The sequence below is a fragment of the Mobula birostris genome, chromosome 2, assembly GCF_030028105.1.
Source record: "Mobula birostris isolate sMobBir1 chromosome 2, sMobBir1.hap1, whole genome shotgun sequence".
NCBI lineage: Eukaryota > Metazoa > Chordata > Chondrichthyes > Myliobatiformes > Myliobatidae > Mobula > Mobula birostris.
The window spans coordinates 58,948,339-58,962,244 of NC_092371.1; the positions used below are offsets into that span (position 1 = coordinate 58,948,339).

The 13,906-nt window shown below is 38.8% G+C and overlaps 1 protein-coding gene across 6 annotated transcripts in view; it reads left to right on the forward strand.

The window, feature by feature from the left end:
* LOC140186943 (polycomb group protein ASXL1-like) overlaps positions 1 to 6,805 on the forward strand; it is a 117,005-nt gene extending 110,200 nt beyond the window's left edge. For all 6 annotated transcript variants that reach the window (XM_072241767.1, XM_072241786.1, XM_072241806.1 and 3 more), the window contains one exon: positions 2,479 to 6,805. In XM_072241767.1, the coding sequence (XP_072097868.1) occupies positions 2,479 to 5,790 (3,312 nt within the window). In that variant the 3' untranslated portion in view covers positions 5,791 to 6,805. The remainder of the gene's footprint in view (positions 1 to 2,478) is intronic.
* Positions 6,806 to 13,906: the final 7,101 nt, after the last annotated feature.

Here is a 13,906-nt window from a genome sequence, read left to right on the forward strand (position 1 = left end):
AAGTGTTACTACACCTTTCCCATTCCTTAATTCCGCCCAAATAGTCTCCCTAGATGAGCCCTCTGATCTATCCTGCCAGAGCACCACTGTAATATTTTCTCTGACAAGCAATGCAACACCTCCCCCTCTTGTCCCTCCGATTCTATCATACCTGAAGCAACGAAATCCAGGAATATTTAGTTGCCAATCACACCCCTCCTGCAACCACGTTTCACTAGTTAACTACAGCATCATACTTCCAGGTATCAATCCATGCTCTACGCTCATTACAATGCTCCTAGCATTAAAATAAATGCATTTAAGAAATTTTCCACCTTTTACTCTGTTTATCACTAACGATGCAAACAACTTTACTATCTCCTTTTTCTTCCTTCTCCCCTACATCTGTTCCTCTCTGATTCCCCTCCCCCCTTGTATTTAGTTTAAATCCACTAGAGCCTTTCTAGCAAACCTACCTGCAAGAATATTTGTCCCCCTCCAGTTCAGATATAAACCCTCCCGCTGGAACAGGTCCCTCCTTCCCTGGAAAACTACCCAATTATCTATAAATCTGAAGCCTTCCCTCCTGCATCATCTTCAGCCACATGTTGATCTGCGCCGTCTTCCTATTTCTAAACCCGCCTGCACGTGGCACTGGTAGCAATCCTGAGATCGTTATCCTGGAGGTCCTGGAAAAGTTGTATTTCTCTTTTTGTTAATTGGTTGAACCAGAATTTTTTACATATGTGGTTTCAAAAGTAGTAGTTCTTTTAAAGATTTTCTGTCAACGTTAATAACCTTGTCTATGTATGAACTGAATTGCTCCCAGGATGACAGTCTGATCATTATTGTGCTCAATGATCGGTATTTAATGCTCCCAGGGAAGATTTAGACTTGAGTTGTGCTAAATAAAATTCCCATTTCATTCTTTGAATACACATTCTAATGATTCCTAAGTTAGATACCCATTTGCTGACAGTTTAGTATCAACCCAAAATGAATCACAAATGTTTCTGCTGTATTCATTACAATAGTATCCTATAGCAAGGGTTCTCAACTTTTTTTTATACTGTGGACCAATACCATTAGGCAAGAGGTCCGTGGACCTCAGGATGGGGACCCTGCCCTACAGCAACACTTCATGGGTCTTTTTTCATTGTTCGGCATTCAGTTATGCAATGAACAGTAAGTGATACACATGGCCAAGTATATATGACAACAGCCTATGCTGTACATCAAGAAGTAGGTGAGGAATTTTCCAGTAGGTGCTTCTCTATTAATATACACATGCACCTACTTCTCTGTTTTCATGGCCTCAAATAAATCTGTTAATTTGCAATTGAAACATTATATACAAAATGTGAAAGGAAAGATAGTTTTAATACCTACAAAGTGAGGTGTTTAGTGAGGAATACATTGTGATTTATTAAAATCTGGATCTTAATATTTGTAAGCCTGGGATAATACTTGAAAACACAATGTAGGCTGATGGTATGTTAGAGTAAAGTTTAAATGAAATATTACCTAAAGTTTCTATTTTTTGTGTCTGTAGACCTGCTAGTTAGAACCCAGGACAAGGCTGTTTGACTCACCTGGTCCATACCAGCTCTCCTTACAACAATCCTTTCAGAAAGGTCCCATTCTCCCCCTTTCCATGTAGGTCTATAATTTATTCTCTCACATGTTCATCAACTTCCCTTGATATTTCTGTCACTGACCTACAGTAGTGATGGACTACAGTCGCCAGTTAATATGGGGAGAAATCTTTGGAATGTGGAAGAAAACTGGAACAATTGAAGAAAGTCCATGCTGTCATGGGGAGAAGGCACAAAATACACACACAATAGACTTAGAAGTTGCCTTGATGGTACTGTCAAACAGCTTATTTTTCTCCTGATGTTGTGACCAACGTTTCTCCCTTCCATATAGCAGTATTTAAAAATAAATACATTATAATTTTAAATGTAATTTGTAGTGATACTGAGATATTAACTTCTTTAATGTGAAGCTATCTCGTGGTCAAGGTGAATTATTACAGTACGTGAATACATACTGTTAGTATCTCTCACTATTTGTGGTAATCTAGTATGTTGATAGAGACGAAAAATATATATTGTGCTAGTGAAGAGAAAAGTATTACTTTGCTACGAATGGTAAACTATCAGAACAAGAATGGAATTTTTATAAATTTTAACTTGCCGATGGTGAGTTTTGCTTGCATGCAAATGTATCTCACTTTTATGGGGTAAAATCTGTATTATCTCTTTTAAACTATTGATTTTCCTTTGTTGGAAATGCATTTTCTGTTTCTGTTTTTGATTTACATTGCATTTTCCTTCATTACATTACTGTTTTAATTTTATTAAGTACATTAGAGTTAATGTGTCTAATCTGGTCACTACCTGTAAAATACTGAAGAGGTTAACTGGTTTTTGCCTATATTATGAATCCTGTTTCAGGAGAGAATTAATGGTAAATTGTGGATCATTGTGCTTTCAGATTCAACTCTCAAGAATCAAACCACCATGGGTTATCAAAGGGCAGCCAGCCTATCAGATATGCCCTAGGATCATCACCACAGTTGGAACATCCAGTAGGGAGAGGACAGGTGCCAGAACGCTTGCAGATATCAAAGCCCGTGCTCAACAAGCCAGGGCACAAAGGGAGGCTGCAGCAGCTGCAGCTGCCAATGTTACAGTGGAAGGAGGGGGAAGGGGTAGTGGTGGTAATGGACCAGGGAGCTCTGACTCCCCCGGACAGAACAACAGAAAGACTAAAGCACCAGAACAAGCTACAGGAAGTCATCAGTATAGAGCACAACTATTCCAAGCCTGTGGAGCAGGCAATGAACCCGAAAAGCCCAGCGATGGAGAGAATTATGTTAAGCAAGGTGTTGTAATCGAGGAATGCTTGGAAAGCAATCTTGTTGAGACAACACCGCGCAAGTCAGAGACAGCAGATGATATCTATCCCATTGATTGGGAAGGTGATGCTGGATACAATACTGTTAACAGTAATTCACCAGATCTGTTGGACGATGTGCAAGACCAGATTACAGTTTCTGAAGTAAGTGACGCAGTTTCTGATGAGCAGACTAACAGTGATGAAACTACACTTCTTCAGGATGATGCACCCCCTGAAACAGTGGAGTTGCCTGCAGAGAGGGATAGTATTTTCATAGAAAGTAGCAAAAGTGTTAAATGTGAAACTGTAATTCTTGCACTTGCTGAGACAGACAATCCCCTCCTCTCGCCCTGCAGCCAAACCCAGAAATCTGATCTAAATGATAAAATAAACTGTCCTGATGACCCTTCACAAAAGTATGTTTTCTCTGGGACAGTAATTGCCGAAACCAAGAATGCTGCAGTAATTAACACAATAGACACTCCTGTTCTAGAAGTGAACACTGCAGCCTCTGATTCATTACCGAGTAATGCCAGTGAAAGTGAAACAAGCACTACAGACATTTTATCAAGCCAGCTATCAATTAACTTTCCAGAAAGTGACCCCTGCGAGCAAGAGGTTAATGGATGTACCATGGAGGAAATTGGATCCCCGTTGATCCACAAGGTAACTTCTCCAACTTCGCCATCACATGAAGAAAAAGAGAGCGTCTGCGATGAATTTGAAATAAATAATCAGCTAGAAACAAGCACATTCCAGGAGATATCAAATGAGCCACATGTAGTAGAGAAACAGATAACGTCTGTAATAGTATCGGTATGTTCCAATAAAGATCTCAGCCATTCATCAGCACAAAAATTCCCCATCGAGTCTGATTTGCTGGAAAAGCAGCTCAACTGTAGTGCTTCTGCCGATGCCGAAGAATGTGTGAAAGACTATCTTGTTAAACAAGAGCAGACGTTGTTAGAGGGTGGGCAACATTCAGTGGAAGCTGACATTGCTGTGTTAGAGGACACCTTTGACCAGCCTACAGCCAAAAGGCAGACAAGCTGTGAAAGTGATCATGAGAATAGCTTGTATTATAAGCCTGAAATAAGCAGTCCGCTGTCTGATGAAAGTTGTGGACGTCCCACAAATGAAAGTATATCAAAAGATGACAGAGCCCCTATTTGTTCTGCAAGTGGTGTAATTGTAGAAAGCCCTGATGTCTGCCGAGGGTCTAATAATGGTGATCAGCACCAACAGTTACATTTGTCAGAGGAAAATCAGCTGCAGAAGGATGAGAAACCGACTGAGTGCCAGAGACAAAAGCCTGAGATTTTGCGTAATTTAAATCAGATCAACTCTCTGCTACATCCAAGTGCTGAAGGGCCAAAAAGGGTTGGTAATTTTAATCGTCCACTGTCATCGGTTGAAGTCAATAACCCACTGGTAACGCAGCTGCTCCAGGGCAGTCTTCCTTTAGAGAAGGTTTTACCCCAGTATCATTCTGGTACCAAACTGGAGATCACTCGACTGCTGGTGCCACCTCCAGTACCTGCTGAGAGCCCACCAGTTAAACAAGAAAGAAGTTTCAGTCAGTCAGCTGTTGATCATGTTGCACAAACAGCTGATATCAAAAGTATAATCAGTGGTGTACATAGTGGAATTAAATTAGCTGATTATCATTTGCATAAAATATTTTCGGGTGATTTCAGTGATCTCTCTCAAAAACAACTCGAGCAGATGAAATCAACTGTGTTGCAATCTAGTAAGCACTCTGTCCAACCTCAGATGGCTTTGGACAGCGACTGTAAAAGTCTAGATGGTCCAGTTTTACAGGAACCGCTAAATAGAGCACCTATTCTTTCTAAGCCTGTTGAAGAAGCGGGTCTGACAACACAAAAAGTAGTGCCAGCTACGTGCAGTTTTGAAGAAGGTTGCAAAGAATCATTGAACATCCCTGGAAACACTCAAACTAGCAATGTGCAAAATCCTACAGCAAGAAGCATGCCTGAAACATTAAAGCAAATTAGCAGCTCTACTGTGTCTGGCTATTACATTCCAAACACGCCGTCCTTTTGTAAAAGTCTGGAGAACCAGAACACTATTTTTGGTTCAGTAATAGCAAAGGCCTGCAGTGGGATGCCAGGAAGGCAGAAGGTTAGTCATGGTTATTTGCATAACACTGTAGTTGTGCAAAATGATGGAAATTGCAGAGGAACCGAAGTGATTAAGATTCAGTCAAAAGGTTCTGTTTTTGAGAATGTGCCAGCCATTACCCAAACATCACCAGAAAGAAATTTAATGGGAATGGAGAATATGCCAAATGTAAGAAGGGATTGGCTTCCAAAACTGCACGAAAGCTTTAAAGTCATCAAGACTGAAAATATTCCTACATGTAGGGAAATTAACAAGAATCAAGATATCATTGGTATAAAAGATGGTGCATACATTCCATTTGATTTCAAAGACAAGCTATATGTTGGTCCAATAAAGATGGACTGCAATAGTGGAAAGGTTGTGAAAGAGTCTGGTCTACAATTTCAGCATTCATCAGAACATTCGCTTGTTAATTCTCAGCTCAGTATTCAACAGCAATTATATGGTAAGCTTCCTAAACTTTCCTTCAGTACCACAGGATTTAGTCATATTACCAACACTTCAGTTTCAGAACTGTCCATGGGCACCTTTCCAATGTCCCTTGCTGGAAGTATGATGTCACTGAGTCAGAAGACAAACTTTGGGAACCATAATTCTGCAGTTCCCACTCAGACGTTTGCTGAAAGCAGTGGTGTCAACGAAATGACTTTTAAATGTTCTTGCAGGCTAAAGGCCATGATCATGTGCAAAGGATGTGGTGCATTTTGCCATGATGATTGTATAGGTCCATCTAAACTTTGTGTATCATGTCTTGTGGTGAGATAGTAAAGAACTATTGTGAAGAAATTACCAATTTGGACCACTCATGTGGATTTATTATAGCATGGTGAAAGTGCAACTTATATGTATCAGAATTGTGTATCAATGTGTATAATTTTGCCTTTTGAGTCTAGTCTGACCACTGTAAATAAATGGAAGGGCAGATAAACTGCATGCAAAAACCTTAGGAAGTGTATGTTGGCAGTTCATAATGAACCATTAGGGGACTGCAAATCATGAGGGACCTATATGTTGATAATCCTATTTTATTTCTTGCTGATAATGTCTTTTCTTACCAGAAATGTGTAAAGGTGAAGTTGTTGACTCCACAATAATGCTCTATGCACTGATTTTGTTTGTAAAAACCTAAAGCAACATGTTAATACTGTAAAACTGACCACATTAAGCATGTTGAGTTTTAGTTATCCGTTCATGACCTAAGAGAAAGCAATGTTCAGATTTTTTTTTGCAGTGTTAAAATGCATATAGTCTCTTACATTTAGTCTGCTTTGCATGTTTGCATTGCTCTTCAGAGAGATTAGAATGGAGAGTACAGTAATTGGTGCTTCCAAAGCATTATTAACATGGTGTCTTTGATTTTTTTTTTTGCTTGCTTCCACAGTATTTGGTAGAACATAACTATGAACACAATGTTGGCAATGATGCAAGCTTATTAGGTGGCCTTAAAAGAAGTGGTTTGTTTTATCCATCTGCAATTGCTAAGAACAATGAAGCAAAAAGCCTTTTACTTCAAGTTTGGCCTGAGTCTCATTCCCTGTTTACCAAAGACATTCTGCAAATATAAATTTATTTTAGAAGTGGCTTTACAAACTCATTCTCAGGGTACAGTGATCTCTCTAGCCATCAAGTTTTTCTCCTTTCCATTATTTGTCTATCTTAATGCTGTTGTATTGACAGAGTATATGCTTGGGAATTTATTGGTCTTTAATGCGTGGGTGACTTCTGTCTGTATTATGCTGTATTTTTATTTACACCTTTACACAGTATTGAAAAGTTGTGTAGTAAATTGAATAAAATGCATTCATTATATTTTGCTGCAGTACCTTATTTATATATCTGTTAAATATTTAATACTGTTTGCAGGTTTAATTCACTTCCTAGTTAAGACCAAGAATAAATGTTACAGTAGAGGTGAAGGTGGAGAGGTTTGGGTTCACATCTCTACTAAAATGTGCAAAGAAAAGAGAGGCACTGTTCATGGACTTCAAATTGCTGTGGAGGACGTTGTGTTCTTCCATCTAATTGACACATCTGCTAGTTGACACATCCTGCCAGCACATGCACACTTTCCATGTTAACAGTAGAGCAGAACTCACTCATAGGGGAACATGGGAGAGCTGCCTTTGCAGTTCTTGGGCAGTAAGCATTAAAATAATTTTATAAAGCAAATTTAGACTGGTTTGGTCCAAGAGAGGGAAAAACTATGTTGCTAAAATAAAATTACTTGAGTTTTAAAATGGCAATGACAAGCATTTAATCCCCTTGAGAATAATCATCATAAATCAAGGGTGAGTTCATGAACAGCTGTTACTGCACTGAGAAGCAAAAGCCTTAATTTAAAACTGATGATAAAGACCCAATTGAAAAAAATAACAAACAAATACGGATTAATGTTCTGCTTGGGTGCAGCATTTATTTTTACTGTTGGAATAAATGTTATCTATGTTCTGTTCCATGCCAGTGTTTGGTAAAATAGTTGTATTACAAATTGTTCACATCCCAAGTGTAATAATTTACACAAACCAAAGATGGGTCACGGGATATGAACTGTTTGAAAGCATTACTTTTATATGGATTGTGTCAAGGTTATGCAATGATATCAATTATTTTAAAGATATTTCTATCTAATGTATTTTGTAATAATTATATCAGTATTCTGTCAAAGCCATCAGTTTCATTTCTGATAGCTGTTCTAGGTGTGTATCCGGCTTGTTATGCTGTGAGGAAATCTACATGCTCAGCATCACAATATATGTAAAGAGGTAATATTATTATTGTGATTCTAATAATTGCTTAGTTTAAGTATTCAGACTTGCTGTTGCAAGTACCTCAATGAATTTGATGCCCCTGTCTCCTCTGACAGTGCATACTTATCTATGCCTGCATTTTGGTGTCATTTCATCATTTTCAATATCACTGGTTGATCTTTAAGCCATTTTGGCTGCACAGTATTCTGAAGTTCTTGCCATCAGCATCGCTGTATCTCTTGGCCTTTAATGTGACTGCAGAAGTTATCAACTCTTCAATCTACACTCCACACTTCCACTTCCTTTTCATATTGGGATATCACCAAAATGAAATGCTTAAGTTGTTGGAAATTTGAATTGAGATCTGATGCAAAACTTTGCACCTGAAATGTTAACTGTTCCTCTCCATAGATAGTTCCAGACCTACTTGGTGTTTTCAGCAGTTTCTATTCTTGTGCCTTGAGATTAAAAGGAAAAAAATTGTAGACTGGTGTGTTGTAATAAACCATTCTTCAAATTCAAAATTAATAATTTAGAAGATGATATGAACAACATGTTGGATGTGGTGGAGTAGATGGCACTTAGAGGTAAGTCACCATGGATTCAAGTCTTTCTGCATACAAGTAGGAATATCTGGACAAATGCAACAATGCTTATTGAGGGCATGCAGCACTGTTAGAGAGTTTCAGAAGAGAAGTTTAGCATATCTGTTAATCTGTCCTCCAGTATATTATTATAATGAGATTCCAGAATTTTGTAAACAAGAAAGACTTGATTATTCTCTTTTTAAAATAAATAAATAAAATTCTCCAGTCATAGGTTCATAGGACTTTGTGTAGGCAAATTGGTTCAAGTGTTCCCTGCATTGGAACACAATGTGCTGCTTTGGCTGTAAAGACATAGGAAATCCCAGGATCTTGAAAGACATCATAAAAATGTAAATCTTTGTGAACCTCTTTTAAGATAGATTTTAAAAAATTTCCATGTACCACTTATTTTAGACTATGGCTAGTCATTTATCATTCAGAAAATAAATGGGATGCACTGCTCCATTTCATTGAAGTCTGCACTCTATGCCTTTGGGCCATCAGGTACTTAGAGTGGGGAGGGAAAATGTATGACTTGTCTAGACCGTTTTCTTCTAAGTAAAGAAGAGATGAGATGGAAATAAACATAACTCTTAGAATAGTAAATTAATGATTTGAGTCTAATGAACTGAATTCCCTGAAGTTATCTTGACTCAGGCTGTAAATCAATTGGAGGTGAAAGTTAGCCATTTTTTAAATTTAATGTTTTTTTTTAACTTTTGTTTAGAGATACAACATGATAACAGGCTCCTCCAGCCCAATGAGCCCATGCCACCCAATTGCACTCATCCATCCAATTAGTCTACTACCCCATACATCTTTGAAATGTAGGATGAACTCCACACAGTTATGGGGAAAGTGTACAAGCTCCTTAGAAACAGTGGCAGGAATTGAACCAAGGTTGCTAACCACTGTGCCACTGCTCTCTCCACATTTAAGGGAACACTAATGAGTTAGATTAGCCTACAGTGATTTGTCTTTTAAGTCCAGACTAATTATTTGATAGAACACAGATGGTTGATTTCTTTTAATCTAATTTAGTCAGATCTGGGGGTGGGGGAGAATCATTACTACTGACATACCTGCTTATTAACTAAAATAACATGCAGATGATCAGTTGAAAGTGTACAGGTGTATTCCAGTACATTTGATTAAAACTATGCACAATGTTTGATCAACTGACATCCAAGCCAGCATTCAAAGAGCACTTAGTTTCATGACTTTTTAAATACTGCATTTAAAAAGCATGTTTATTTTTGTGTGACCATAATTGGAAAATGTGATTAAATTGGCATTATCATTATCATGAAAAAATTAACATTTAGCAATCTAATGTTGTGCTGTTCCAAAATGAGCTCAGTGGTCTTGTCAAGGTTAGATTCATTTTGAGCAATTTTTATCACATTTTGCCCAATTAATAGGGCAGTTTTCTGTTGTTGAATTGCAACTAATCAAACTGAGATAAACTTTTATAAGCTCAAATGTGATACTTATTTACTTAAATTTGTACATCGATAAATTTGCAACTGCAGAAAAGCATGTTGCACTTGTGCATTTTTAAGAATCATACTGTTTCATTATGGTTCTCCAAGTTGAAAGATTAATGTTTATAATCAGTTCTTATTATTTTATGCAGAAAGAAGTAAGTGTTTTGAAGTCGCTTCACTTTAAGACTGAATTACGTTTCCATTTCTTAGAGGCAAAAGTCAATTGTATAAACACTGGTCTGTGTTGCAGTCTGTTGATATGGGAATATATTTATGTTGTATACATGTTTCTTGGAAATGACCTACTACTCTACAGGATGACTCCAGGGCAATAATGTGGTGCTGAGCAATCTATCTTTCATGTGTACACCAAACTTTGTACTTGTATTGCCTGCAAAATCCCAAAATTGTTTAGCTATTATTCTGACTTAAGGGTATTGTTTGGAGGGCATGTGAGCCTACACTGCCATTCAGAAAGATCTTATCAGAACCATGCCTCTACTCTTCCAGCCTGTGTTTACTTCTTCTGGTGCTCAAAATCTATCAGCTTGAATTTTGCATCTACTCATTAACCAAAAATCTACATCTGGGCCACAGAACTCCAAGGATTCTTGGTGCTCTGGGCATTTCTAAGCTTAGTCATGAGCGGCTGATTGCCTGCCTTCACACCGACACCTGGAAAATCTAAATTCATCTTGGGAATCTACTGAAGATTCATTGTCTCCTGTCTAAGGCTCTATCTTTCCTTGGATGAGGACTCAATATTGCTCTGGGTGTTGTCTCACTAAGTTTCCCAAATATACCCACTGATCCATATTTTTTTTAAATTCCTCTAGTCTGGCTTGGATCAGATGATTTTAAAACTACAAAAGAAAATTCTTTAATCTTTATATAATAATTTTGCATGCTTTGGATTAGATTCAGATTCATTTATCATATGTACATCAAAACATGCAGTGCAATTGTAGTCCTTTGCATGAACAACCAACAATGTGATGGGGTAGTCCACAAGTGATAGCACACATTCTAGAGCCAACATAGCATGCCCACATTGTTCAGAAGAACAACAGACTGCACCAAAACAGACAAAACAAGCCCTATTCCTCCCTTTCATTAGTTTTCAACTTCAATTCAACATAAGCTATAATAGTTTGTTCTAAAACTTTATACAAACACTATCATGTCGAGATTTGGCTGGGAGGACACGACTACTCACCCTAATGTTCCAAATTAAGTAAAAGCAATAGAGAGGGCATACAAAGAAGCCAGAACAAGTGGGAAGATAGAGAATTGGGAAGCTTTTAAAAACTTGCAGAAGAAAACTAAAGATCACTAGGAAGGAAAAGATGAACTATGAAAGGAAGCTGGCAACTAATATCAAAGAAGATACTAAAAGCTTATTTTAAGTATATACAGTGTAGATATAGGACCAATACAAAATGACACTGGAGACATTTTAATGAGGGATGCAGAGAAACTGAATGTGTATTTTGCATCAATCTTGACAGTGGAAGACTGCAGTATACCAGACATTCAAGTTTGTGCAGTGAAAATTACGATTGATCAGGAAGCTTAATGGTTTGAGGGTGGGTAAATCTCCTGGCCCTGAGGGAATGCACCCTCAGGTTCTGAAGGAAGTTGCTGGAGAGATTGTGGCGGCATTAACAATGATCTTTCAAGAATCGATAGATTCTGGCATTGTACCGGATGACTGGAAAATTGCAAATGTTACTCCACTATTTAAGAAGGGTGGGAGACAGCAGAAAGGAAACAATAGACCTGTTAGCCTGACATTAGTGGTTGGTAAGTTGTTGGAACCAATTGTTAGGGATGAGATTACGGAGTACCTGGATGCACATGACAAGATAGGCCAAAGCCAGCATGGTTTCCTGAAAGGAAAATCCTGCCTGACAAACCTATTGCAATTCTTTGAGGGAATTAAAACGCAGGGAAGACAAAGGAGATGCAGTAGACGTGGTGTACTTGGATTTTCAGAAGGCCTTTGACAAGGTGCTGCACATGAGGCTGTTTAGCAAGATAACCCATGGAATTACAGGGGAGTTACTAACATGGGTAGAGCATTGGCTGATCAGCAGAAAACAGAGAGTGGGAATAAAGCGATCCTATTGTGGCTGGCTGCCGGTTACCAGTGGAGTTCCACAGGGGTCGGTGTTGGGACTGCTGCTTTTTATGATGTATGTCAATGATTTGGACTATGATATTAATGGATTTGTGGCTAAATTTGCTGATGATACAAAGATAGGTGGAGGAGCGGGTAGTGTTGAGGAAACAAAGCCTGCAGGGAGACTTAGATAGTCTAGGGGAATGGGCAAAGAAGTGGCAAATGAAATACAATGTTGGAAAGTGTATGGTCATGCACTTTGGTGGAAGAAATAAATGGGCAGACTATTATTTAGATGGGGAGAGAATTCAAAATGCAGAGATGCAAAGGGACTTGGGAGTCCTTGAGCAAGATACCCTAAAGGTTAACCTCCAGGTTGAGTCAGTTGTGAAGAAAGCAAATGCAATGTTGGCATTCATTTCTAAAGGTATAGAATATAAGAGTAGGGATGTGATGTTGAGGCTCTATAAGGCACTCGTGAGACCACACTTGGAGTATTGTGTGCAGTCTGGGGCTCCTTATTTTAGAAAGGATATACTGACATTGGAGAGAGTACAGAGAAGATTCACAAGATGATTCCAGGAATGAAAGGGTTATCATGTGAGGAACGTCTGGCAGCTCAACTGTATTCCCTGGAGTTCTGGAGATTGAGGGGGGATCTCAGAGAAACAATCTGAATGTTAAAAGGCCTGAACAGATTTGATATGGCAAAGTTATTTCCCACAGTAGGGGATTCTAGGCCAAGAGGTCACGACTTCAGGATTTAAGTACGTCCATTTAGAACTGAGATGTGGAGAAATTGCTTTAGTCAGAGGGTGGTAAATCTGTGGAATTTGTTGCCACAAGGGGCTGTCAAGGTCAAGTCACTGGGTGTACTTAAGGCAGAGATAGACAGCTTCTTGATTAGTCAGGGCATCAAAGGGTATGGGGAGAAGGTGGGGGAGTGGGGATGACTGGAAGAATTGGATCAGCCCATGATTGAATGGCATAGCAGACTCGATGGGCCGAATGGCCTACTTCTGCTTCCATATCTTATGGTCCAAATTAGAAAGCTTCAGATATCAAAGAAATTAGGTGATTACATTCCTGATCAGGAAGGATATCACAGCTACATTCAGCGAGACATCCTGTCAAGTTCATTGAGTGAGGCAATATGGCTAGTCCTCAATAACAACAAGGTGCAGTCACTGTAGGCCTACAAAATAGTCTCCAGGAGAAAAAGGAACAGATATGTAGGCAGATTATGGAAAGAATTAAAAACGGGGTAATTGCAATGGGTAATCTACTGAATACTGACTGGGACTCCCATATTGCCAGAGGCTTAGTTGAAGTGTATTTGTTAGGTACATCAAGGAGAGTTTCTTAACAAAGATGGCAGATAGTCAAATCAGGGAAGGAGCCATTCTATAAGACCAAGTACATTGGTGCAGAATTAGGCCACTCAGCCCATCAACTTTGCTCATTATATTCCCAACTGAAAATCATGACTGATTTTCTCCCCATGACCTCAAGTTTGCTCCACCATTTTCATCATGACCCATTCTCTCCATGACCTTTTGATGCTTTGACTAAACAAAAACCCATCAACCTTCTCTCAATGACTTGGCCTTTACAGCCATCTGTGGCAATGAATTCCTTTACCCTCTGGCTAAAGAAATTTCTCCTCATCTCTGTTCTAATTGGGCATTCTTTTATTCTGAGGCTGTGCCCTCTGGTTCAAGACTCATCCACTATAGGAAACTCCTCTTCACGTCTACTCACTCTTAACCTATCAATACTCGATAGGTTTCAATGAGAACCCCCTTGTTCCTCACAACTCCAATGAGTACAGGCCCAGAGCCATCAAATGCACCTTATATGTTAACTATTTCATTTGCAGAATCATTCTTGTGAAACTCCTGTCCAATGCCAGTACATCTTTTCTTAGATAAGGGGCCC